General features: G+C 42.7%; 1 protein-coding gene across 2 annotated transcripts in view; it reads right to left on the bottom strand.

Annotated features, from left to right (window-relative positions):
- Positions 1 to 1090: 1090 nt before the first annotated feature.
- Positions 1091 to 24805, bottom strand: part of ITIH5 (inter-alpha-trypsin inhibitor heavy chain 5) — a 57518-nt gene continuing 33803 nt past the window's right edge. For both annotated transcript variants that reach the window (XM_067469330.1, XM_067469331.1), the window contains exons 8-14: positions 18743 to 18914; positions 16565 to 16874; positions 14572 to 15125; positions 13580 to 13639; positions 9923 to 10039; positions 5324 to 5701; positions 1091 to 4406 (exon numbers count right to left, since the gene is read on the bottom strand). In XM_067469330.1, the coding sequence (XP_067325431.1) occupies positions 4105 to 4406; positions 5324 to 5701; positions 9923 to 10039; positions 13580 to 13639; positions 14572 to 15125; positions 16565 to 16874; positions 18743 to 18914 (1893 nt within the window). In that variant the 3' untranslated portion in view covers positions 1091 to 4104. The remainder of the gene's footprint in view (positions 4407 to 5323; positions 5702 to 9922; positions 10040 to 13579; positions 13640 to 14571; positions 15126 to 16564; positions 16875 to 18742; positions 18915 to 24805) is intronic.

The raw sequence follows: 24805 nt of genomic DNA, 5'->3' as shown, positions 1-24805 counted from the left end.
GAGAACCAACAGGGACACACTTCCCTGTCCAGCTCTCTGCATAGATCACCCACTAAAGAGACCAAGGCTGTTTTAGTTCCATGTCCCGGCCTAAAGCCAGACCGCGCCAAATCCAGAGAATCAGTTTCCTCCAAGAACACGAGTCTGCCACTGAGCACAATTCAAAATGCTAGCTTTAGCCTGTTGTTCATTCATTCAGTCGTCTCCAACTCTTCGTGACCTCATGGACCAGCCCATGCCAAGGCTCCCTGTAGGCCGTCACCACCCCCAGCTCCTTCAAGGTCAGTCCAGTCACTTCAAGGATGCCATCCATCCATCTTGCCCTTGGTCGGCCCCTCTTCCTTTTACCTTCCACCTTCCCCAGCATCATTGTCTTCTCTAGGCTTTGCTGTTTCCTCATGATGTGGCCAAAGTACTTCAACTTTGTCTCTAGTATCCTTCCCTCCAATGAGCAGCCGGGCTTTATTTCCTGGAGGATGGACTGGTTGGATCTTCTCGCAGTCCAAGGCACTCTCAGCACTTTCCTCCAACACCACAGCTCAAAAGCATCGACCTTCCTTCGCTCAGGCTTCCCTAAGGTCCAGCTCTCACATCCGTAGGTTACTACAGGGAATACCATGGCTTTGACTAGGCAATGGATCTTTGTTGCCAGTCTGATGTCTCTACCCTTTACTATTTTATCGAGACTGGACATTGCTCTCCTCCCAAGAAGGAAGCGTCTTCTGATTTCCTGGCCACAGTCTGCATCTGCAGTCATCTTTGCACCTAGAAATACAAAGTCTGTCACGGCCTCCACATTTTCTCCCTCTATTTTCCAGTTGTCAATCATTCTTGTTGCCATAATCTTGGGTTTTTTTATGTTTAGCTGCAACCTGGCTTTTGCGCTTTCTTCTTTCACCTTGATTAGAAGGTTTATAAATTTATAGGTTTAGCCTATAAAGCCCTAAATGGTCCAACTTACCTGCCCGAATTATCTCCCTCTATGAACCAGCTAGTAAAAGCTACCTTTTGGATCTCTTATTCCACCATTTTCCACCCTTCTTCGTATATTATGAACAAAATGAATCAAAATCACAAAACAACAACAGTGTTTTAAAAAGATGTAACCATGTTAATCTTTCTCAGTACATGTATAAAAAAAGACATTGTGGTAGTATCTCATGACACCTTTAAGACTGATTTATTTTGCCATATGCTTCTGTTATATCAATCCACTTCTTCAGATGGTGGAGTAAAAGATAATGTCGCAGGTACTTAAGCTACATAGTTGAGAGTGTATAGCAGGCATAGGCAAACTTCGGCTTTCCAGTTGTTTTGAACTTTGACTCCCACTATAGGCTGTTAGGAATTGTGGGAGTTGAAATCCAAAACACCTGGAGGGCCCATGCCTGGTGCATAGGATACAAAAAAAGATGCAAATTGTCGAAAACAGAGTTATCTGAAAATTTATAGCACCGTGACAATTTGTACCTTCGATATCCCATTACATTCTGATACCATCCCATATTTATGTCACTCAGCTTCACTGCCTGTGACTTTGTGATCAATGAATGCACCTGAAGAAGTGGATTGAGGACTTTATCACACAAACCCGTAATTCTGCTACAGTCACATTATTGCTGATAGATACATACTGGGCTGAGCACCTTTGATATCTTCAGTAATGCAATTGTGCCAATTTGTCATTCTAGTTCTGCAATTATATGAGGATTGGGTTGTTGTAGGTTTTTCCGGGCTATATGGTCATATTCTAGAGGCATTTTTCTCCTGACGTTTCGCCTACATCTATGGCAAGCATCCTCAGAGGTAGTGAGGTTGAAATTGTCCAGAAAGGAAGGAAGAAACCATGAAAATGAACAAAATCTGGCTACCTGTATTAAAAAACTCAAAAATTACAACAGCAAAACAACAGAGAGTAAACAATCAGGCACATCAAATCACTCTCAACAAAAGATTCCCCCCAGGCACTTCCAAGCCATTAAATGCTAATCAAGGTGGTCAGTTGAAACATTCACACCTAGCTGCAGCAGACAAAAGTCCTTTGTCCCACCCTGGTCATTCCACAGATATATAAACCCATTTTCCTACCTCCAACAGACCTCACTACCTCTGAGGATGCTTGCCATAGTTGCAGGCGAAACGTCAGGAGAAAAATGCCTCTAGAACCAGGCCATATAGCCCGGAAAAACCTACAACAACCCAGTGATTCTGGTCATGAAAGCCTTCGACAATATATGAGTATTATCCAGGAAGTAAGGTTACAAGGCACATAACTCTCATGGGGAATTTTCGTGGGGGAAGTTGGTATCACTTCTGTGTAGTGGGAAGCCAGCAGAAGTGAATGAGCAGTGCCAGTCGTCAGTAGCTCATTGACTGGAGTTGTGGTGAAGGTTAGAGATGAGCGTCCTCATTCCATTTTCCTTCAAGTGCAAAGTTCTTAGCGCTCTAATACGCTACCTAAACGCCAAGGGCATGAACGCTGCTGCGATTCATTGCAAAATCATTTCAGTTTATGAAGAGGACGTAATATCAAGACAGCATGTGACAAAATGGGTACGGAATATATTGTGAGACCATGAAGAAACTTTGCAGAACTATCCAAAACAAATGTCATGTGATATTAATGGCGGGAGTCTGTCTCCTTCATGACAATGCGTATTTGCACACCGCTCATGCAACACAAGAGTTGCTAACTTCAAATGGCTGGGATATTTTAAGCCACCAATCTCACAGCTCCGATCTCACACCCAGTGACTATCATCCGTTCACTAAATTGAAGGAACACTTTGGTGGAAAATACTTTTCCGGTGATGACAAGGTGAAAATCAAAGTGACGAACCGGCTGAAAAAGGCGGAGGGAAACTTCTATGATACAGGCATCAAAAACTTATCTCACTGATGACAAAATGTATTGAACTGAATTGTGATTATGTGGGAAAATAATGGCATACCTACAATCCATGTCAGTTTTATGAAAATATATTCATTCTTTGTATTTTTTAAAAATCTTGTAACCTTATTTTCCAGTGGCGCACTGGGTTAAACCCCTGTGCCGGCAGGACTGAAGACCGACAGGTCGCAGGTTCGAATCCGGGGAGAGGCGGATGAGCTCCCTCTATCAGCTCCAGCTCCTCATGTGGGGACATGAGAGAAGCCTCCCACAAGGATGATAAAAACATCAAATCATCCGGGCATTCCCTGGGCAACGTCCTTGCAGACAGCCAATTCTCTCACACCACGAGTCACTTCTGACACGACAAAAAAAAAAATTCCGGATCACCCTCCTATTTCCACATATCCTCATAACCCACTCCACTGTTTCTGCATTACTATATATAAGCAATTGCACTGTTTCAGTAATCAAATAGTGCAATCACAATCTGTATTTTATACAGATGTGCATAAAATTAAAGAAAAATAGCCAGAATAGTGAGGGGAGAGGAGAGGCTCCTGCTCTGTGACATCACTTTACTGCTGGCATCCTGGCACAGAAGGGAAAAGGATCCATTGCACCAAGATAGGCAATATGAACATTGTGGGATTGGAAACTATAGATCAGTGGTTCTCAACCTGTGGGTCCCCAGGTGTTTTGGCCTTCAACTCCCAGAAATCCTAACAGGTGGTAAACTGGCTGGGATTTCTGGGAGTTGTAGGCCAAAACACCTGTGGATCCACAAGTTGAGAACCACTGCTATAGATGGATTTTGCCCATTAAAAGATAGGAATGGTGGAATCACAGTGGGGAGGCAAACTAATATTGGGAGGCACATAATACTTTGTAATGGGGCCATCACTAGCACATCAGCAATGTCAGGTTTCCGTGTGACGCAGTCCTGAGACTCCTGCTGAAATAAATCATGTATATAAAAGACTATGTGTCTGCACAGATGTGTTTTAACCCATCATTAAACCTTAGTGGAGTCACTTGTTGAAAGCGTCCTTCCTAGTACTTATAGAATAGACTGCTATGAACTGAATTCTGATTTTTTTTTAAAAAAAGAAGAAATCATTTTGGTTTCTTTGGTGTTTAACAGTCAAAGTGCAAGAGTCTCTCTGAGGATGACTGGTTCTGCATGTGTTAAAAACCAGCCGGGTTCTTTGTCTTCAGAGCCTGTTCTCCATCAGGTAGCCAGTCCCTGTGTCAAAAGGGTGAGAGGCCAAGTAATCCTTGTAGCATCCATCTATCAGTTTCTCTGCATTGTTCTTGGCAAACCAACAGTCCACTTCCTGTTCACCGTTGTAGATCTTCCGCTGTTTCCACACAACTGGAACCAAACGCCCTTTCAGTTTTAATAATGTATTCCCAGAATTCATATCCACGCCTTTGGTTTGGTTCCAGCTGCCCGTAAAAGGACTTGGTCTCAATGGCTCTTGGGTAAGTTTAACATCTTGGTGTAAGAACTGGCCTGTGTAGAAGGACAAAACAGAAAAATTACTGGCCAAAGATACAACACAGTCAGCTCTCTACATTCACTGATGTTGGAGGTGCAAGAGCCCCATGGGAAAGTGGGAAAAATGCAATACGCCATTATTGTTTTACTCAAATGCAAGATACCCCACTTCGGCAGAAAAAACGAAATGCAAAGATACACAATGGGGGACGATGCCTGGCTTGAGAGCAGGACACGTGAAAAAGATCTTGGAGTCCTCGTGGACAACAAGTTAAACATGAGCCAACAATGTGATGTGGCGGCAAAAAAAGCCAATGGGATTTTGGCCTGCATCAATAGGAGCATAGTGTCTAGGTCTAAGGAAGTAATGCTACCCCTCTATTCTGCTTTGGTTAGACCACACCTGGAATATTGTGTCCAATTCTGGGCACCACAATTCAAGAGAGACATTGACAAGCTGGAATGTGTCCAGAGGAGGGTGACTAAAATTATCAAGGGTCTGGAGAACAAGCCCTGTGAGGAGCGGCTTAAGGAGCTGGGCATGTTTAGCCTGAAAAAGAGAAGGATGAGAGGAGATATGATAGCCATGTATAAATATGTGCTTCCATGGAGATTAGGACAAGGAACAATGGCTTCAAACTACAAGAAAGGAGATTCCATCTGAACATGAGGAAGAACTTCCTGAGTATGAGAGCTGTTCAGCAGTGGAACTCTCTGCCCTGGAGTGTGGTGGAGTCTCCTTCTTTGGAAGCTTTTAAACAGAGGCTGGATGGCCATCTGTCAGGGGTGCTTTGAATGCAATATTCCTGCTTCTAGGCAGGGGGTTGGACTGGATGGCCCATGAGGTCTCTTCCAACCATAGAATAGAATTCTATGATTCTATTCTATGGTTCCTCCACAAATCCTTAGAGACCAGAGTGCCTCTTCCTTACCAATCAGGCCATGGGAGTTTGTAGAAAGGCCTTTGCTGCTGGAGACGTAGAATCCCAAATGATCCTTCTGGTACGGAGCAGGATTCTTGTAATGGTGGATCAGAATGACAAAACCAATGGTGCCCCGGAGGACCACGGTGACGTTGGAACGGGCAAAGATGGAGACTTCGAGGTTCTTGCTGGCCACCATGGCAGTGCGGTCACAAGGCAAGACAAGTCTCTTTCCGTCATCCAAAATAAGCTTTGTGGGCGTGACCTCCAGGTAGGCTCTCTCTGGTTTGCTACTGAGAATGGTGATGCTCCTGAAGTAGGTTCTATGTTTCTTATGGCCATTAAGTGGGGCGGGAGCACCGATTAACTGGCCATTCACGGTCACACCTTCAAGAAGAGGGAAGAACAAGCAAGGAATGAAATGTTAAGATGCTGTGCTGAGAAGTACATAGAATGATAGCTGCTTGATTTCTCATTGACTTCGGTTAAAGAGAAGCACACAATTTTGTTTCTAAAGGTGGTATCTAGTCCCCAAAAACTCTGGTTATCAATTTTCCTGCTTTTGTCTTGCCAGCTCAGAGCTGGTGCATCTACAGCAGGTATCCTCAGAGGTCTGTTCAGAGGTCTGTGGGAATGAGGCAAGTGGGGTTTGTATATATCTGTGGAATAATGTCCAGGGTGGGAGAAAGAACTCTTGTCTGCTTGAGGCAAGTGTGAATGTTGCCATTGGCCACCTTGATTAGCATTGAGTAGCCTTGCAGCTACAAAGTCCAGATGTTGCTGGCTGGGGGCATCCCTTGTCTGGGAGGTGTTAACACAAAACACATATGCACAGACTGGGCCACAGCAACATATGGCAGGGGATGGCTAGTATATTATATTATATTATATTATATTATTATATTATATTATATTATATTATATTATATTATATTATATTATTAGCATAGTACAATATCAGTATTTGAAGACAGCTCGGAAGCTTCAACTAGTCCAGCGTGCGTTAGTATTGATTCTAACAGGAGTGGAGCGTAGGGAGCATACAACCCCCCTGTTGCGCCAACTCCACTGGCTACCGATTTGCTACCGGGCTCAATTCAAAGTGCTGGCGTTGATCTTTAAAGCCCTAAACGGTTCCAGCCCAAGCTACCTATCCGACCGCATCTCTGCCTATGAACCCACCAGGACTTTGAGATCTTCCGGGGAGGCCCTGCTCTCGGTCCCACCAGCATCACAAGCACGGCTGGCGGGGACGAGAGATAAGGCCTTCTTGGTGGTGGCTCCCCGGCTGTGGAATGCCCTTCCCACGGACATTAGATTAGCACCACCTCTAATGGTCTTCCGCAAAAAAGTAAAGACCTGGTTATTTGTGCAGGCGTTCGAATAATTAGTGCGATGATTGGTAATGACATAGGAATGGAACAATGGATGACGAATTCTGGATCGTGTTTTTAGTGATGAGACGCTAGTGAATGGTTATTATAGTAATTGTATACTAACTGTGTATTAGATAGGTTGTTAACTGTTTTTTATATTGGTGCATTGAATTTTGCTGTTTCCTGTGTGCTGTGAACCGCTGTGAATCGCCTTCGGGCTGATAACAGCGGTATAGAAGTAAAGTAAATAAATAAATAAATAATAAATACTATATTGTACTATACCATTATATTGTAATATTATTAGTAATATTACATGTAATACAAAATATATAATTATAATATATTATTATTATTAGTACTAGCTGTCCCCTGCCATGTGTTGCTGTGGCCCAGTCTGGTGATCTGGAAAATAAAGTAATGGTTTCAAATCTATTTAATTTCTTTATGCTTGTGTGTAAACAGTATTTCTTGTTGTCTCTTTGTCAGTGTTGATGTGGAGAGTGTCTGGTTTGCCTACTCTGGAATACGCAATATATCATAGTCCCTCTTTAGGGGTCCCTTTCAAATCTATGATATTATATATCTCTCTGTGTGTGAATCATATATATCTATGGCTGGATGGTTCTTTGTCAGGAGGGCTTTGATTAGATTTTCTTGCCCTGGTGAAGAGAGTTGGACTGGATGGCCTTAAGTATTTTCTGTTGGTGATGGGGTTCAGCGTGGGAAATTTGCCCCAATTCTGTCGTTGGTGGGGTTCAGAATGCTCTTTGATTGTAGGTGAACCATAAATCCCAGTAACTACAACTACCAAATGCCAAGGTCTATTTCTCCCCACTCCACCTGTGTGCATATTTGGGCATATGGAATATTTGTGCCAAGTTTGGTCCAGAACCATCATTGTTTGAGTCCACAGTGCTCTCTGGATGTAGGTGAACTACAACTCCCAAACTCAAGTTCAATGCCCACCAAACCCTTCTCGTCTTTTCTGTTGGTCATGGGAGTCCTGTGTGTCACCTTTGGTTCAATTACATTATTGGTGGAGTTCAGAATGCTCTTTGATTGTAGGTGAACTATAAATCCCAGCAACTACAACTCCCAAATGACAAAATCAAAAAAAATTTGAGTGAAGGACATGCATTGGGTTGTTAGGTGTATGCTGTCCAAATTTGGTGCCAATTTTCCCACTGGTTTTTGAGTTCTGTTAATATCACAAACGAACATTAGATTTTTATTTATATAGATTATATTGCATTACATTATAATATTATAAATATTATATGTATATACAATATATTATATTACATTACATTATATTACTACAATAGCACATGAGACAAGGTGGAAGTGTCCCCTGTCCCCCACCCTCTCACTTTGGCCCAGAGCAGCAGTTGGTATATATATATATTCTTGGCTGGAGTTACACTTCAAAAATGTACCTGTTCTGACTTGCAAACAAATTCACCTTAAGAACAAACCTATAGGACCTATCTTGCTCATAACTTAGGGACTGCCTATAATACTATTTCTCTGTAAAACAGGTACAAATGAAAGTAACAACATGAACAATGAGAGAAAGTAGAAAGAGAAGTAATAACAGAGGAAACACACTAGAAGAAGTCCATATATTAGAAAAAGCTAATGAAGGTGGTCAGTTGAAACATTCACATCTAGCTCCAGCAGAAAAGAGCTCTTTGCCCCACCCCAGCCATTCCACAGATATATAAACCCATTGTCCTAATTCCAACAGACCTCACTACCTCTGAGGATGCTTGCCATAGATGCAGGCGAAACGTCAGGAGAAATGCCTCTAAAACATGGCCCTACAGCCCGAAAAACCGCACAAGAACCTAGTGATTCCAGCCATGTAAGCCTTCGACAATACATAGTCCATATAATTATTGCTATGTGCCTTCAAACTGCTTCTGATTTACGGTGACACAAAGGCAAACCTATCATGGATTATTTCTGAGGCTGAGAGAGTGTGATATGCCCAATGTGGATTCCCATAGTCAAGGCGAAATCAAACCCTGGTGCCCAGAGTTGTAATCCAGTTCTTATATAGATCTCTCCAGAACAATTAGGTTTTCCTTCATCATTGTAAACCTGTTCTATAGTCTCGATTCTTTCCATGGCTTTTCTCTTCCCAGCCAGTTGGGAGCTTTACTGCCTCATGAGTAATCCTCTTACAAATTGCAGCTACTTAGGAATTCCAGGAGAGATCAAAAACTCTTATTTATTAAGATGGAAAAATTTTAACCCAATACTTTCCATGGTCTATTTGATTGAATTTGGTTTGTGAGACAAACCACATGTCAAATCTGATTACGGAATAAACACACAAAGTATGTTAAAGGTCCAGAACTGGAACTCCTTATCTTTTTCTTATGCCAAAAGCAGCTGTTTGAAGGGAAGAATGGAAAGAAAAGGACATGGTGATGAAGGCACCGGGACTGTGGCTCAGCTGTCTGGGAGTCAGCTGCATTAAGATCACTACTGACTGAAAGGTCATGCATTCGAAGCCAGCCCGGGTCGGAGTGAGCATCCGACCAATTTGTGTAGCTTGCTGTCGAGCTTTGCAGCCCAAAAGACAGTTGCATCTGTCAAGTAGGAAATGTAGGTACCGCTTATGCGGGGAGGCAAATTTAACTAATTTACAAGGCCATAAAAATCTCCAGCAAGCATGCAAAGAATGAGGAAGTACTTCATCAGTGTCACAAATGGTTGGTGAAGGGACAGCACCCCTGGTGGCCAGAATATCCTCAAGAAAACTGGGATGTTAAATTGCCTCTGTGTCTGTCTATATATGTTGTGTGTCTATGGCACTGAATGTTTGCCATATATGTACATTGTAATCTGCCCTGAGTCCCCAGCGGGGTGAGAAGGACGGAATATAAATACTGCAAATAAATAAATAAATAAATAAATAAAGTACATGATAACCATGTTTAAATGCTTGAAATGAAGTCATATTGAAGATGGAACCAGCACGATTTGGGAAAAGCTTCCTACCGGTAAGATGTCACCAATACGTTGCTGGCTAAGAGTTTGGTGGAGTCTGTTCTTGTGGAAGATTCCAAACTGAGGCTGGATGACTGTTAGGAAGTCTTCACCCTGCATGGCCAAAGGGTTTGGACTGATAGCCTTGGGGTCTCTTACAACTCTATTCTATTATCACATTCCTTTTGATACAATGATTGATCACCCCCAACTCCATCGTTCCCCATCGTACCAGAATTCTTGTGATCAGAAACCAGCCTGAGGATATCTCCTGGTTCCCCGTCAATGTTGAAGCAGACCGCCAGCTTGCTCAAGGGGAAGTCGACAACAAAATGGGGGTCACCATCCGCTGGAGAGACAATAGAGGGGGAAAATAAGGAAAGCTTGCTCTAACATGTCATAAAGTATTAACCAATCAATCAATCTACAGAGATTCTACATGGATTCCTACCTCCTTCAAAAACATTTTTCAAAACTATTTGGGATTAGTCAAATATTAGTAAGTCAACAATAAAAAGGTATATGGAGACTGTACTGAAACAGTACAGTGAAAGTTGCTTCAATTCAGTATTTTTGTTAGCTCCCCGCCCCTTGTTCCCCTATCAATGTTGAAATGTTGAAATAGAATATGCTTCAGGTCCAACCTATCTTTGAGACTGTATCTTCTTCTATGAACCGGCTCTGAGATCTGCCGGGGAGGCCCTCCTCTCAGTTCCACCTCTGTCTCAAGCGCGGTTGGTAGGGATGAGAGAAAGGGCCTTCTTGGTGATAGCCCCCAGCTCTGGAATGCCTTCCCTGGAGACATTAGACTAGCCCCCACTCGTCAAGTTTTCAGAACAAATCTGAAAACATGGCTCTTCAAATAGGCCTTTGACCCTGTTTAGAACCCTATCTGTTATATTCGAGGACCTAGTGATTTGTTTCATTTTACAAGACCGATATGAATTATAGTTTATTTTGTATCCGCATTTTATATCCACATCCACTACACTGCTTAGCCGGTATTGCACCACCTGACATCTGCCAGGAAGTAGCAGCCAATAGTGAAAGGACCAAGGCAGAGACATCTCCAGCTCATCCTCTGTTTGGGTATCAGCCAGCACGTCAACTACTTAAATCCAGACATAGTTTTCTAAGATCTACAGAGACACTCGCTGGAACACCTCAGCAAGCGAGAGTCCAAAAGTGGCAGGCTCAAACCCAGAACCTCAACCAATGGCTGATACCAGATGAGAGACTCCCCCCTGGGCACACAGAAGATTGGGCGACTTGGAAGGCGCTGAACAGACTGCGCTCTGGCACCACGAGATGCAGAGCCAACCTTCAGAAATGGGGCCACAAAGTGGAATCCACAACATGCGAGTGTGGAGAAGAGCAAACTGAGCCCTGCCACATGCACAATGAAGGACCTCCTTGCGGCAACACCAGAGGCACTCCAAGTGGCCAGCTACTGGTCAAAGGACATTTAATCAACTACCAAGCTTGCAAATTTTGTATTTTGTCTGTTTGTTTGTTTTGTTCTGTTAAAATTGTAATACAATTGATTGGTTGCCTTGACACAACAAATAAATAAATCCACAGCGGCATTTTATTGAGCCTTGCAAGTTGGTAGGGATATTATATGAAGTTCCATACAACTTGTTAGTGTGGGTTTTATTGTTATTGTGTTATTTTGCTTATGTATTTGTTGTATTTTAAATGTTTGCGCTATTGAGTGCTTTCGTGAACCGCCCTAGGTCTCTTCAGGGAGATGGTGGTGGGATATAAATAATGGTTTATTGTTATTACCAATAAACCATTATTGATGGCTTATGTATTGTTAATTATACTTTTATGTCTAATTGTGGTTTTAATTTTGTAATTCGTTATGTAATGGCTTTGGAATGAGGCCCATTGTAAGCCGTTCTGAGTCCCCCTTCGGGGGTTTATTTATTTATTTGTTTACTTTATTTCTATACCGCTTTTCTCAGCCCTCAGGCGACTCAAAGCAGTGAACAACATCAGTACAAAGTATCACAAAACAAGTATAGGGCAATTAAAAACAATTATCACATAAATCATTAACATCAGTATAACAATAATTAGCGCCTCAACAGTAAAATCAGAATCCAGTCTCGTCATCCATTATTCCATATTCCTATGTTCAATTACACTGTTTAATCAAATGCTTGTTCGAACAGCCAGGTCTTCACTTTCCTCCGAAATGCCAGCAGGGAGGGGGCCAATCTGATATCTGCAGGCAGGGCGTTCCACAGCCGAGAGGCCACCACTGAGAAGGCATTGTCTCTCATCCCCACCAAGCGCGCCTGTGATGCAGGCAGGACTGAGAGCAGGGCCTCCCCAGATGATGAGAAGAACGGGATAGAAATGCGAGAAATAAATAAATACTTCCATATGAAGATTTATGCTACAAATACCGTGTGTCACAGTTATTCTCAAAGACATTGCATGCCAATCGAGACTAACAAGGCACCTTCCCATGGCCAGAGTGGGAATTACATCCAGACACTGGAGATGGAAGGGGAAGGCCTTGACCTCTGTCTGTGTTTTATGTCATTGTTCACTGCGTGTAAAAGGCATTGAATGTTTCCCTCATATGTATAGATTGCAATCTGCTCTGAGTCCCTCTGGGGAGATAAAGCAGAATATAAATAAAGAGTATTATTGTTATTATTATTATTATTATTATTATTATTATTATTATTAAAACACAACAAGTTGAGTCCACAGCAAACAAGATCACTATGGTGGCAGTTGTATTGGATCACATGTTGGACCCTTACTAAGTGTCCAGGACTGTATGCAACTTAATGGTGTAACATTAGAAAATTTTGATCATTTCCGCTACCTTGGCAGCCACCTCTCCACCAAAGTCAACATCGACGCCGAAATACAACACCGCCTGAGCTCTGCGACCGCAGCATTTTTCTGAATGAAGCAGAGAGTGTTTGAGGACCGGGACATCCGTAGGGATACCAAGGTGCTTGTTTATAAAGCTATTGTCCTCCCAACCCTGCTATATGCCTGCGAAACGTGGACTGTCTACAGACGTCACATGCAACTCCTGAAACGATGCCATCAGCACTGCCTCTGGAAAATCCTGCAAATCTCTTGGGAAGATGGCGGACAAACTTGAGCGTCCTGGAAGAAGCAAAGACCACCAGCATTGAAGCAATGGTCCTCCGCCATCAACTCCGCTGGATCGGCCATGTTGTCCGGATGCCCCACCACCATCTCCCAAAGCAGTTGCTCTACTCCGAAATCAAGAATGGAAAACGGAATGTTGGAGGACAGGAAAAGAGATTGAAAGATGGGCTCATAGCCAACCTTAAAAACTCTGGCATAGACACTGAGAACTGGGAAGCCCTGGCCCTTGAGCGCTCCAGCTGGAGGTCAGCTGTGATCAGCAGTGGTGCAGAATTTGAAGAGGCACGAATAGAGGGTGAAAGAGAGAAACGTGCCAAGAGGAAGGGAATTCAGAAGTCCCAGAGTAGTTTGATGTGGTCATTTTCTGTAACTTTTTCAGGATTATTATTATTATTATTTTACTGACACGAAAACACAGTATGTCACGGCAAATGAGATATATATGCTGGATTTCGTATCACAAAATCACTTCTTCTTCTTCTTCTTCTTCTTATTATTATTATTATTTCTACCGATGTTGTAACTGACTAACAAGATGTCTTTAAACTTCCTTTTTAAACAAAACTTTTAAAGAAACTTATGATAGCTTTTCTCCCACTAAGGAAGGCATGCCTAGTCATCTTGCTTTTGTCCTTTTTGGAGGAAATGGCTAAAAGCAGAGCACTAATATCAGAGCATTTGTTATTATGATAGGAAGAAAACTCAGCCACATCAGTTGCTTAGGGTGGCTTAGACTGCTTACCTGATGTTTTTGTGACCTTGACTTTTTGCTTCGCTGGCCTTCCAGAGACAGAGTCCAATGCTAAGGAGAACAGAGAAGGGAAAACAGGATGCCACATATAATCAGCAGTATGGTTATCTCACTCCACAATATATTGTATGCCTTTCCCAAACAATGAGTGTTTATGTTCATAAATTTGTATGTCTATCTGCATGTGGAATTTAACATCTGCATGGCCACACGGTCCCTACACACAACTTCCAGCATGTAGGGACTGAACCAGACTATCCTTATGATCAAACAAATACAGAATGAATGATAAAGAAAATGTACAATTGTTCCCAGAGGGAAGAGGCAAAAGGGGTGAGTTGCTGAATGGTGAGTTCACACTCGTGTAAATACTATTGGTACAATGGATGCAAGTTTGAGAAGAGCAGCAAATGGACACACTACAGTTCATGAAGCCTTCTTTTGTAACTCTTGTTGCCATCCTATAGTCTCCACTGAACCCTCCCATTTTTTAAGAACATCCATTGTAATTTTTCAGACAACATTTGCTCCCAAACCATGCTGAAAGTTTCCCTAAATGCATGAAACCATTTTCAAAAATTCCCATTCCACCCCCATACGCACCTCAGAACCTCTCCTCCCACCAAATACCTCAACTTCCTTCCTTAACATCACTTTTGCCATTTTAGGAAGAACTACAGAGGGGGGAAAACTGTTTCAGTGGGGTGTTGTGTGGTTTCTGGGCTGTATGTCCATGTTCTAGCATCTGTGGCTGGCATCTTTGGAGGATCCTTTGAAGATGCCAGCCACAGATGAAGGCCAAACATCAAGAGAAAATGCTGCTAGAGCATGGCCATACAGCTTGGAAACCACATAACACCCAAGTGATTCTAGCCATGAAAGCCTTCAACAACACAAAGCTATTTCAGCAATGTGTTTACTAATTATTGCCAGGGTATCTGTTAACATCATCCAACATCCTCTGTAATGTGAGTTGTCCTTACCAGTTGGTGCTCGGTGACCTTGCAGTCCCTGTACGATTCCTTCAACTCCTTCCATCAATGGGCCAACATAGACCTCTTTTGGGAGCTCTGCCTGAAGGGCAAGCTCCTTCATTTTCAAGGTTGTGAAAGGAGTGACAAAGTGGTACATGAGGGCCAGCTCCTTGGCTTTCTCTCTCAGAGATTCCTTCTCCTCATTGCTGTCACTCTTCAACCAGGATGCCAACAGCTCCTTGATGGTGAGGTAGCTCCAAGTCCGTTCCACATAGTTCTGACCATTGGTTGAGCCTCCAACATTGGAAGCTCCGCCAATATGGTTTTTGCCAGAGAGATCAATGGCCACGTCAGTTTTTAGAAGGACATACTTGTTGCTGTTGCTGGCTGTCACTTCCACATGCAATCTGTTGGCTGTTTTGTTGAAGAGTTTTCCAGCAATGACGATTTCAGATCCATTGAAGTAGTTGGGGAAGAGGTTCTGGGTGACTTGAGCCACGTTGTCAGTTGGATAATCCACCCGGATGTCGGAAAGAAGAGGTGTGTCGATTTCATAGTAGAATCTGTGTGCACAAATGTTGTTATTTGTGTAGTACATTCCCAACCAATGTTAAGGTCAGGGACATCAGCAGAAATATACAGCACAATCACTGTATCTACAGAGAATATGTTCCAGGTCTTTGTATAGATGCATGAAATCGCAGGTAGTAGCGAACCCTGTTGAATGAATGAGTGAACGGCAACCCTATGGCAAACATATCACAGAGTTTTCTGGGCAAGATTTGTTCAGAACAGATTGGTCATTGCCTTCCTCTGAGGTTGGATGAGTTTGACTTGTCCAAGGTTTCCATGGATGAGAAGAGATTTGAATCCTAGTATTCAGATTCTTAAAGGTGTTTTCTTTAGGAATCCATTGGTCCTCCAGCAAGACCCTATGGTCTGTCTCCAATGAATGTTGACCATAGAGCCATACTGGAGGACTTCGAGATTCCAAGACAAAACAATTTAATCAAATCCATGAATAATCAAATCCACAAAAAGTCAAATCTGCAAATGTGAAGGGCTAACTGTAGAGATTCCTAGAGAGAACAGTTCTCTACGAGAGTTGAATGAAAAGTAATGCCTCCACCTTCATTACTTGGGTTTGGATGAGAATATTTTAATAAATCAAACACAGAAATAATCCTTCGAATGTGCTCTTTAACTAGCACTATTTGCTTTTCCATATAATCAACAGACAATTGGATACATTTCTGCCAACGATGAACAAGTTTTCTGAAGCCGTCACGGAAGATGTCGGCACTCTGTTTCTGCAACCTATCATGCACGGATCTTCCAATAGCCAAGCAAAGCAATAATGTGACCCACACATTCTTGTGAAATGCCAATTATGCTTAAAATTTCTCTCTGAGTGATACGACGATTGTACCTGAATCAATCTGTCAACCTTTTGCTTGTGAAACTCAGTGGTTGCTATCACAGGACGTCCAACTCTTTGTTTGTCATGCAAGTCACATGTTCCCACCTCAACATCTTTAAACTTACTCACCCAACAATGCACAGTATCCACATCAACACAATAACCATAAACAGCTTGCATTCTCTGAAGAATCTCCTTTGGGGTGACATCTTCTGCTGTCAAGAATTCAATGACTGCACGTTGCTTAAGTCGCATTGACCGACCATCTGTGCAGGGTTCCATACTTTTCACTTTAACAACACAACTGTTCAATGCAAAGGCTTCCTGCCAAAATGGAACTGTAGAGAAGAGTCTACTGAACAAGCCAGTACCTGTCACATACCAGTACTGCCATCTGTTGAGGAGTTACGAAGGTGGAGGCATTACTTTTCATTCAACCCTTGTATAAATCTCTAGGTCTATTCAAGTCCACCCCCATGATAATACCTTCTCCTTGCATATATACTCCAAAACTGTCCTACAGAATTCAGTGGCTGGGCATGATAAAAAGAGAAAAGCAGATTGTGCTCCTTCTCAACCCACCCTTTCAGTTGTTCCGCGGCATCCTCCTCTTCCCGTACACGTCGCATCATCCCGCAGTTCTCCAGCGCCAACCTCTCCAGCAATTTGTAGTCCACATCGTTGCCGATGCCAATGGTAAAGAGACAGAACTTGTTACGGATGGCCTCCTTGGTGTTGTTGATGATCTTGGCTGGTTCTATTTCCCCAAACGTGGGCCGCCCATCGGTCAGGAAGATAATCAGAGAGACGCTTCGTGCCTCAATGTCATTCTGGGCAATGTAATCATTGAGGATTTTCGTGCTGATTTGGAGGGCCCCGTTAATGTTTGTGCCTAGAGAAATAACCGGAGACATAACCTGTTTTAGCAACCATAGAATTGGCCTCTTGTTTGGAGCAGTATGGGTCAAAATGTCCAAACTCTTCATTAAATTACTAGCATCTCTGCATGGGAGGAATTACAGTTCTCAGAAACGCCCAGCCAGCTGAAGCTGAGGCTTTAAGAACTTACATAACTTGGTAGGATCAAATCAGATGTCTAAAGATTAGCAGAAAAGCTAACCGACACAAGATCAGTTGTCTTCTGAGATTCTTAACATTAGTGCTAACACGTTTTAGGGATAAACAGACACAAACACATGGGATTGGTGGGTGGGAACACACACATACAAGGCAGGAGCAGAAGAAGGAGCAAGGCCAGGTTCCACCCACATATGACGTTATAGTGTCACCATGCCATCTGATGTCATATGACTTGCAGAGGAATTGGAAATTGGATTTGTCTCCCTGTCCCACACCCAAATGACTCTCCACCATTAGTGTACAGTTTCTCCATTCTGCTTGTTTCATTGCATGGAAACAACAGACAAGGGTTGTCATATCCTGTAGTGGTTTTCTCCTATGTGGGCTAGACTTGAGGTCCTCTGAGATGTCCTTTTCCATCAGTCCCATTCAGTATGGCCAGTAGTTTGGCTTGATGAGAGTTGTAGTCTAACCACACCTGAAGGAGCAGGAATTCCTCACCCAGTTGTTACTAGAAAAATAGTCACTTGGTGTTTTGTTGGACCTTTTGCTGTTGTGACATCACACACAGCAAAAGCGAGATGTCTGAGAACATTAACAACATTGATTTCAACGGAATTAAAATTATGCAACCCACAGTTGTTCTAAGGTGCTACAAAGTATGAAAAATACTTTTAGTGCACATTTATCAGTATTGAATCCATCACTTGTCCCTTTACGAAAATAATTGTATGGTTGGGGGTCACCACAACATCAGGAACTGTATTAAGGGGTTGTGACATTAAGAAGGTTAAGAAACACTGTTTTAGGACTACAATAATTTGGTCAGCTTTGGACCAAATTATTGTAGTCCTAAAACAGTGTTTCTCAACCATCCTAATGCCACGACCCCTTAATACAGTTCCTGATGTTGTGGTGACCCCCAACCATACAATTATTTTCGTAACTTCATAACTGTAATTTTGCTACTGTTATGACTCATAGTGTAAACATCTGGCGTACAGGATGTATTTTCATTTACTGGACCAAATTTGGCACAAATACCCAATATACCCAAATTTGAATACTGGTGGGGTTGGGGTGAGGATTGATTGTTTTCATTTGGGAGTTGTAGTAGCTGGGATTTATAGTTCACCTACAATCAAAGAGCATTCTGAACTCCACCAACGATGAAATTGAACCAGACTTTGCACACAGAACTCCCATGACCAACAGAAAATACTGTGTTTTCTAGTGGTCTTTGGTGACCCCTCTGACACCCCCTTGTGACCACCCTAGGGGTCCCGACCCCCAGGTTGAGAAACACTGACCTAAAAGGTCTGCCTTCACAGTTCTTCTCTTCTACTCCTAGTGCTCATTGTCTAGTTTATTAACACACTTAATAAACTAAGTGTGTTTGTTTTCTCTTGTAACTGTACATTCTCAGGAGCAACCTGCTCTTCAATACTTCACAAAAAGCAGTAATTCAGCTGCTATAGTTTTTCCAGTCTAAGCATACAGCCCTACAAGAAGGCTACACCAGCTTAAGTGTTGCTTTGTGCCTCAACTAATATTCCTCTATCCTAAACCAAGTAAAACATAATATTGCATGGGCACTATTGGCCCATCTGTGTTATAAGTAGATTTTAAGTGAACTGAAAAACAGAGAACCTTCACCGTCCCTCTTTGGACCAAGATTACCTCCAGAAGGAGACATGTTGTGGATGTAGATCTTTGCATCTCGGATATTGTTAGGCATCACAGGCACTAGTTGGTCATGTTGCCAAATCTTGATTCGATTGGAGAAGCCAATAATGTTGAAGTGATCCTCGGGTCTGAGATCCTGGAGAATGGTGAACAGGGCATCTTTGGTCTGAAATGATAGATGGCAAAAAGGGGGAATAATGAGCTTTATGGCAGCAACAAGAGACAAGTGACATCTGTGCAGGTGTAACTCCCCCGAGTTACAGTCAGGTCTCCACATTTGAAGATCTGACTTTTATGGATTTGATTATTCCTGGATTTGATTAAAACATTCTGTTAAGGAATTTCTAGGTTTTTCTTAATCTTCTTAGTACTCATTTTGTTGGTTTCTTTAGTCACCTTTTTCCAAAATCTTTTTACTACCATACAGGTCCACTAAACATAGAAGAAGGTGCCTTTCTGCATTTTTCATCTCCAACATTCCCCCCTTTGGAGTTCATCAATTTTAGCCATTAACTCAGGAGTTATAGAACTTCTATAGAACATTTTTTATAGAAATGTGCTTACTGGGTTTGTTTCAGGAGGGAATTGGCAATGATGAAGTAGAAATTTGCTAATATAGTTATGTGGCAGTGAGAACTATTACAACAAAGTCGTAGAAGGGGGAAAAAAGAACTAATTATTAAGGATTGGAGAAGAAAGGCAGTAGAGTATACCCAAATGGCCATGATCTCCAATGGCTTAAGGGGAGGAAACAAAGAAGACTTTGCTAGAAGATGGAGACTGGCCTTTGGGTATTTAAAAAAATAAAATAATATATATTTTGAAATAGCCAAATGGGGAATTTATTAGTATAATGACAAGGACAGATTTTTGTTTGTTTATGTATGTATTTACAACACGTATATCCTTCCCCTTCTCACCCCAAAGGGGACTTGTGGAAGCTTACATAAATTGCCATTATTCCATGCCCAAACAACAACAACAATTAAAAGCAGTTAAGCAACAAATTAAAACAATGTTAAACAACATATGTAAACATTAGACAACTATTGTGCACAGATCCAAAGCCAGATAATCAAAACATCATATTCATCAATCCAGGGTCAATTCCAACTGTATTGCACAGATAATTATGCTGGACCAAATGCTTGCTCCCAAAGCCAAGTTTTCACTTGTTTGTGAAATGACAGAAGGGAAGGGGCCGATCGAACCCTACTAGAGAGGGAGTTCTACAGCTGAGGGGCCACCACTGAGAAGGCCCTGTCTCTCATACCCACTACTCTCGCCTGTGAAAATGTTGCGGCCAAGAGCAGGGCCTCCCCAGAAGATCTTAATAACCATGATGGTTCATAGAGGTGTTTGGACAGGTAAGTTCAGTTGGGGCCATTCAGGGATTTATAGGCCAAAGCCAGCACTTTGAATTGTGCTTGGTAGAAAACTGGCAGCCAGTGGAGCTGGCAAACAGGGGGGTTGTGTGCTCCCTGTACGCCGCTCACTAGCAACTGACCAGTACGCCGCTCACTAGCAACTGTCTTGTCAGGATTCAACTTCAATTTGTTCACTCTCATCCAGACCGTCACAGCAACCAGGCACCGGTTCAGGACCTAGATAGCCTCCTTATCCGCAAATGGAAAGGAGTGACATAGTTGAACGTCATCTGAATATAGATGACATCAAACTCCAAAACTCTGGATAATCTCTCCCAATGGCTTAATGCAGATGTTAAACAACATGGGAGACTGCATTTGACCTTGCGGGACACCACAGGACAACAGCTGTGGAGCCAAGCAGGTGCCCCCCAACAACACCTTCTGGGAATGATCCTCAATGAAGGATCAGAGCCACTATAAGACAGTGCCCTCAAGACCCATTCCCACAAGACATCCCAGGACACACTCTCCCTATTAAGCTTTCTATGTAGGTCATCCACTAAGGAGACCAAGGCTGTCTCAGTTCCACGTCCTGTGTGAAGTAGGACTGTGAGGGATCTAGATCCTAGTTAGATCCTAGTTACATATGGTGTAGTGTCTGAAGTCATGGGTGGTGGTTCATGAGTGGGAATAGGGCGGTGGCGGAACTGGGGAAACAATATTTGTTGAATCTTGAAGATTGTATGCCATTGTTGTTTTTTCTCATATATCACAACAAAACTTTATATATAAAAAAATCTCTAGGTACTCCAGTGCAGCTTTATGGTCAACCTCCTCCAGAAGTTGAACTGAGTGAGGCTGGGGACCAAGATATTCCCAGAGAGAACAATTCTCTAGGAATGTATATGTGTTCCAGGTGATTCTAGGGTCAACATCCAGGAAATGTTGACAGCGGAGATGTCTTGGAGAATCTAGAAAGGGCTTACTAATGCAGAATGTAGTGGGGCCAATAGCTCCCTTGGCTTGGTAACTGAGATAAAATACTATTTGTCTTTGCTGCAGTTTCACACTGCTGAACATATGATCAACAATAATATAAGGTCCTTTCCAAATGTGCTAGTGCTCAGCCAGGTGTCTCCCAGTGCAATTCGTGTGGAGGACACTAAGTTGGAAAAGACTTTTTTTTGTTAAGAACATTGTCTCAATTATTTTCATCTTTCCTTTGCTTGTCAAGTCAGCAAAACTTGACATCAGAGCTCTCCAACAAAGTGGTGCCAGGTCCAATTCCCTTTCCTTTAAAATTTGCAAACAGTGAAGCTTTCTTGGTTCCAAATGCAAGGATCGGATTGGAAAGCGGATCTGTAGAAGTCTCAATAGTCTCTTTTTAGTCTCTCTTGCGATCTTTCTTGGAAGCTGATGATGTCATGGCAAAACATATTACTCATAGCAATGGAATCTGGAAACATCTTCCAGCTGGTGGCCTTCAGGTCAGATCCAAGGGCTATCAAGGACACAGAATTTCCCTCTCAGAACTCATTTGATAGAACAGACACTAAAGGAAACATGGGATTAAGAGACATTCTGCTGAATCCCACTGAAATTGGATGTAATTTGTATTGTTGAAGGCTTTCATGGCCGGAATCACTGGGTTGTTGTAGGTTTTTTCGGGCTGTATGGCCATGGTCTAGAGGCATTCTCTCCTGACATTTCGCCTGCATCTATGGCAAGCATCCTCAGAGGTAGTGAGGTCTGTTGGAACTAGGAAAAAGGGTTTATATATTTGTAATTTTTTGGATGTAATTTTTTGGGTAGTTTCTCTTTGTCCTAATTAATGGAGAGCCACTGAGCCTGCAGCTTATTCATTTCCCTACAGATATAGCTTCCGAACTTCCTGATCCAACCCATGATCACTAATTTCAGTTCTATTAATGAATTTGATTCAAATTGTGAGAAAAGTGGTCCCACCTAAAATAAATTTGCTGACTGTAACAGCTGACAACCCACAAGAGAGGGGTAGATGCTCTTTCTTTGGTGATTTTTAAACAGTTTGGGTGGACGTCTTTTAGGAAAGATTAAGTTGTGTACTTCCACATGGCAAAGGATTCAACTAGATGGCCTTCCAACTAACCAACAGGACATTAGCCATGTAGTTGTGCATCTTTGCCAATACTTACTTCCTTGGAGTTGCAGAAACAACAACTTTGTATTGCCTATTGGAAAAGGAGATAGTAAGTAGCCATACTGGCAACGGTGTCACTAGGGGTTGCGGGGGATGCAAATCTCACATGTGACACTCTCAGAGGAGGTAATGTCAAACTTACCAGGTTGATGTGAGTTTTACGGGCTGTATGGCCATGTTCAAGTAGCATTCTCTCCTGACATCTATACATTTTTGTGCAGAACGTTTATCATTCTTTATAACTGGTATTGTGAATACAGTCTCATCCTGCATGGGGATACACATGTAATGTGAATTGATGTGTATGTGATGTGCATATGCATACAGATGTGCAAGTGTATCCTGAGGTGAATGGGAATGCTCATTCATAGAATCATAGAATTGGAAAAGATCTTGTGGGCCATCCAGTTCAACCCCCTGCCAAGAAGCAGGAAAATAACATTCAAAACACCCCCGACAGATGGTTGTCCAGCCTCTGTTTAGAAGCCTCCAAAGGAGCCTCCACCACACTCCGGAGCAGGGAGTTCCACTGCTGAACAGCTCTCACAGTCAGGAGGTTCTTCCTAATGTTCAGGTGAAATCTCCATTCCTGTAGTTTGAAGCCATTGTTCCATGTCCAACTCTCCAAGGCAGCAGAAAACAAGCCTGCTCCCTCCTCCCTAGGACTTCCCTCAACCAGTCTCCTCTCAGCATTCTCATCTGCAGGCTAAACATGTCCAGCTCTTTAAGCTGCTCCTCATTCATTTGTGCAACACCTGGGTACCATAACTAATGCATAATTCCATTTGCAAAAATGTATATTCTTCAGATTTAAGATCTCTCTTTGGGAGACATTTCATAGCACAGTGGTTCCCAAGCTTTGGACCTCCAGATGTGTTAGACTTCATCTCTAAGGATTTCTGACAACTGGCTAATCTGGCTGGGACTTCTAGAAGCTGAAATCCAAAACACCTGGAGGAACAAAGGTTGGGAACCACTGTCCTAGCAGATTCAGGCATCTGTGTTCCAAAAATGAATTTCTCTCAAGCGCTGGCCCCTTCCTTTGATAATCCTGCTTGGGTTCCTTGGGTCCAAACTGACTGATACATAATGGGAACCAATCAGGTGAACTCCAGGAGAACAAGTTCCAGCTGCCCAAGGGGCGAATGTGGTCTCTTTTAGAAGATGACGCAATGACCTTCACCCAGTTGAGGTCTCCCCAGATGGGTGCTGTGCATTTGGTGACATTTCTCTCACACAATCCCTTGCTTGTTGTACAGTGTGGGCCAACGGAGAGCGCAAGAACGACACGCCTTTGAATGCCGAGCCATTTGAAAGAGACTCTTCCACACACAACAGAACTTCCCATGAAGTCACAGCCCTGCCACAATGGCTTCATTCTGGTGCCCTTTCTAAGCCCACTGACTCACAATTTCCACTCAGAGCCAACAGGCCACTTTCCCTTGAATGTTGGATAACTATTATCACAGCTGTTGCCTGGGAAGAGCCAAACTTTTTCGTCTTTTGCTCACAGATATCACTGCCAAAGTTTGGGAACGTTTCTTTGGTAAGAAAATGTGGTACGGTGCAGCCTCTACATCCACACATTCGCAGACTTTGTGTGAATACATGAAAATGAAGATAATAGCAAATTGTATGGCAATAGCTGAGTTCTGGCCAAGAATCCCATAGCATTATGCTGGAGGGTTTCAAAAATGCTTTAAAAGGACATATTTTGTTGGATGAGGATAAATGAAACTGCGGATACTAGACCTGTGGTTAATAGTTCCTGTTGTATTTGTACTAGCAGCATGTGCAATATTGATATAGTGCGCTAATATTATGCTCTGAAGGCAATAAAGATGGAACAGAAACTCTGAATACATGTAATATTTTTAAAAAAATATTTTTTTGAGACTGGGTTGTTGTAGGTTTTTTCGGGCTATATGGCCATGGTCTAGAGGCATTCTCTCCTGATGTTTCGGCTGCATCTATGGCAAGCATCCTCTGAGGATCCTCAACAACCCAGTCTCAAAAAAAATCAGGAGACGTTTCCTTCTTGGGAGGAGAGCAATGACCAATCTCAATAAAAAAGCGAAGAGTAGAGACACCACAAGGGCAATGAAGATTTGCATAGTCAAAGCAATGGTATTCCCCATAGTCACCTACGGATGTGAGAGCTGGACCATAGGGAAGGCTGAGCGAAGGAAGATAGATGCTTTTGAACTGTGGTGCTGGAGGAAAGTGCTGAGAGTGCCTTGGACTGCGAGAAGATCCAACCAGTCTATACTTCAAGAAATAAAGCCCGACTGCTCATTGGAGGGAAGGATAGTAGAGGCCAAGATGAAGTTCAACCAGAGAAGTCAGCCATAGCAGAGCACCTGATGAACCAACCTGGACACAGCATATTATTTGAGAACACAGAAATGCTGGACCACTCCAACAACCACCATGTCAGACTACACAGAGAAGCCATTGAAATCCACAAGCTTGTGGACAATTTCAACAGAAAGGAGGAAATCATGAAAA

This window comes from Anolis sagrei, chromosome 5 (assembly GCF_037176765.1).
Source record: "Anolis sagrei isolate rAnoSag1 chromosome 5, rAnoSag1.mat, whole genome shotgun sequence".
Classification (NCBI taxonomy): Eukaryota; Metazoa; Chordata; class Lepidosauria; order Squamata; family Dactyloidae; genus Anolis; species Anolis sagrei.
This window is presented reverse-complemented; position numbering and strand designations above follow the sequence as displayed.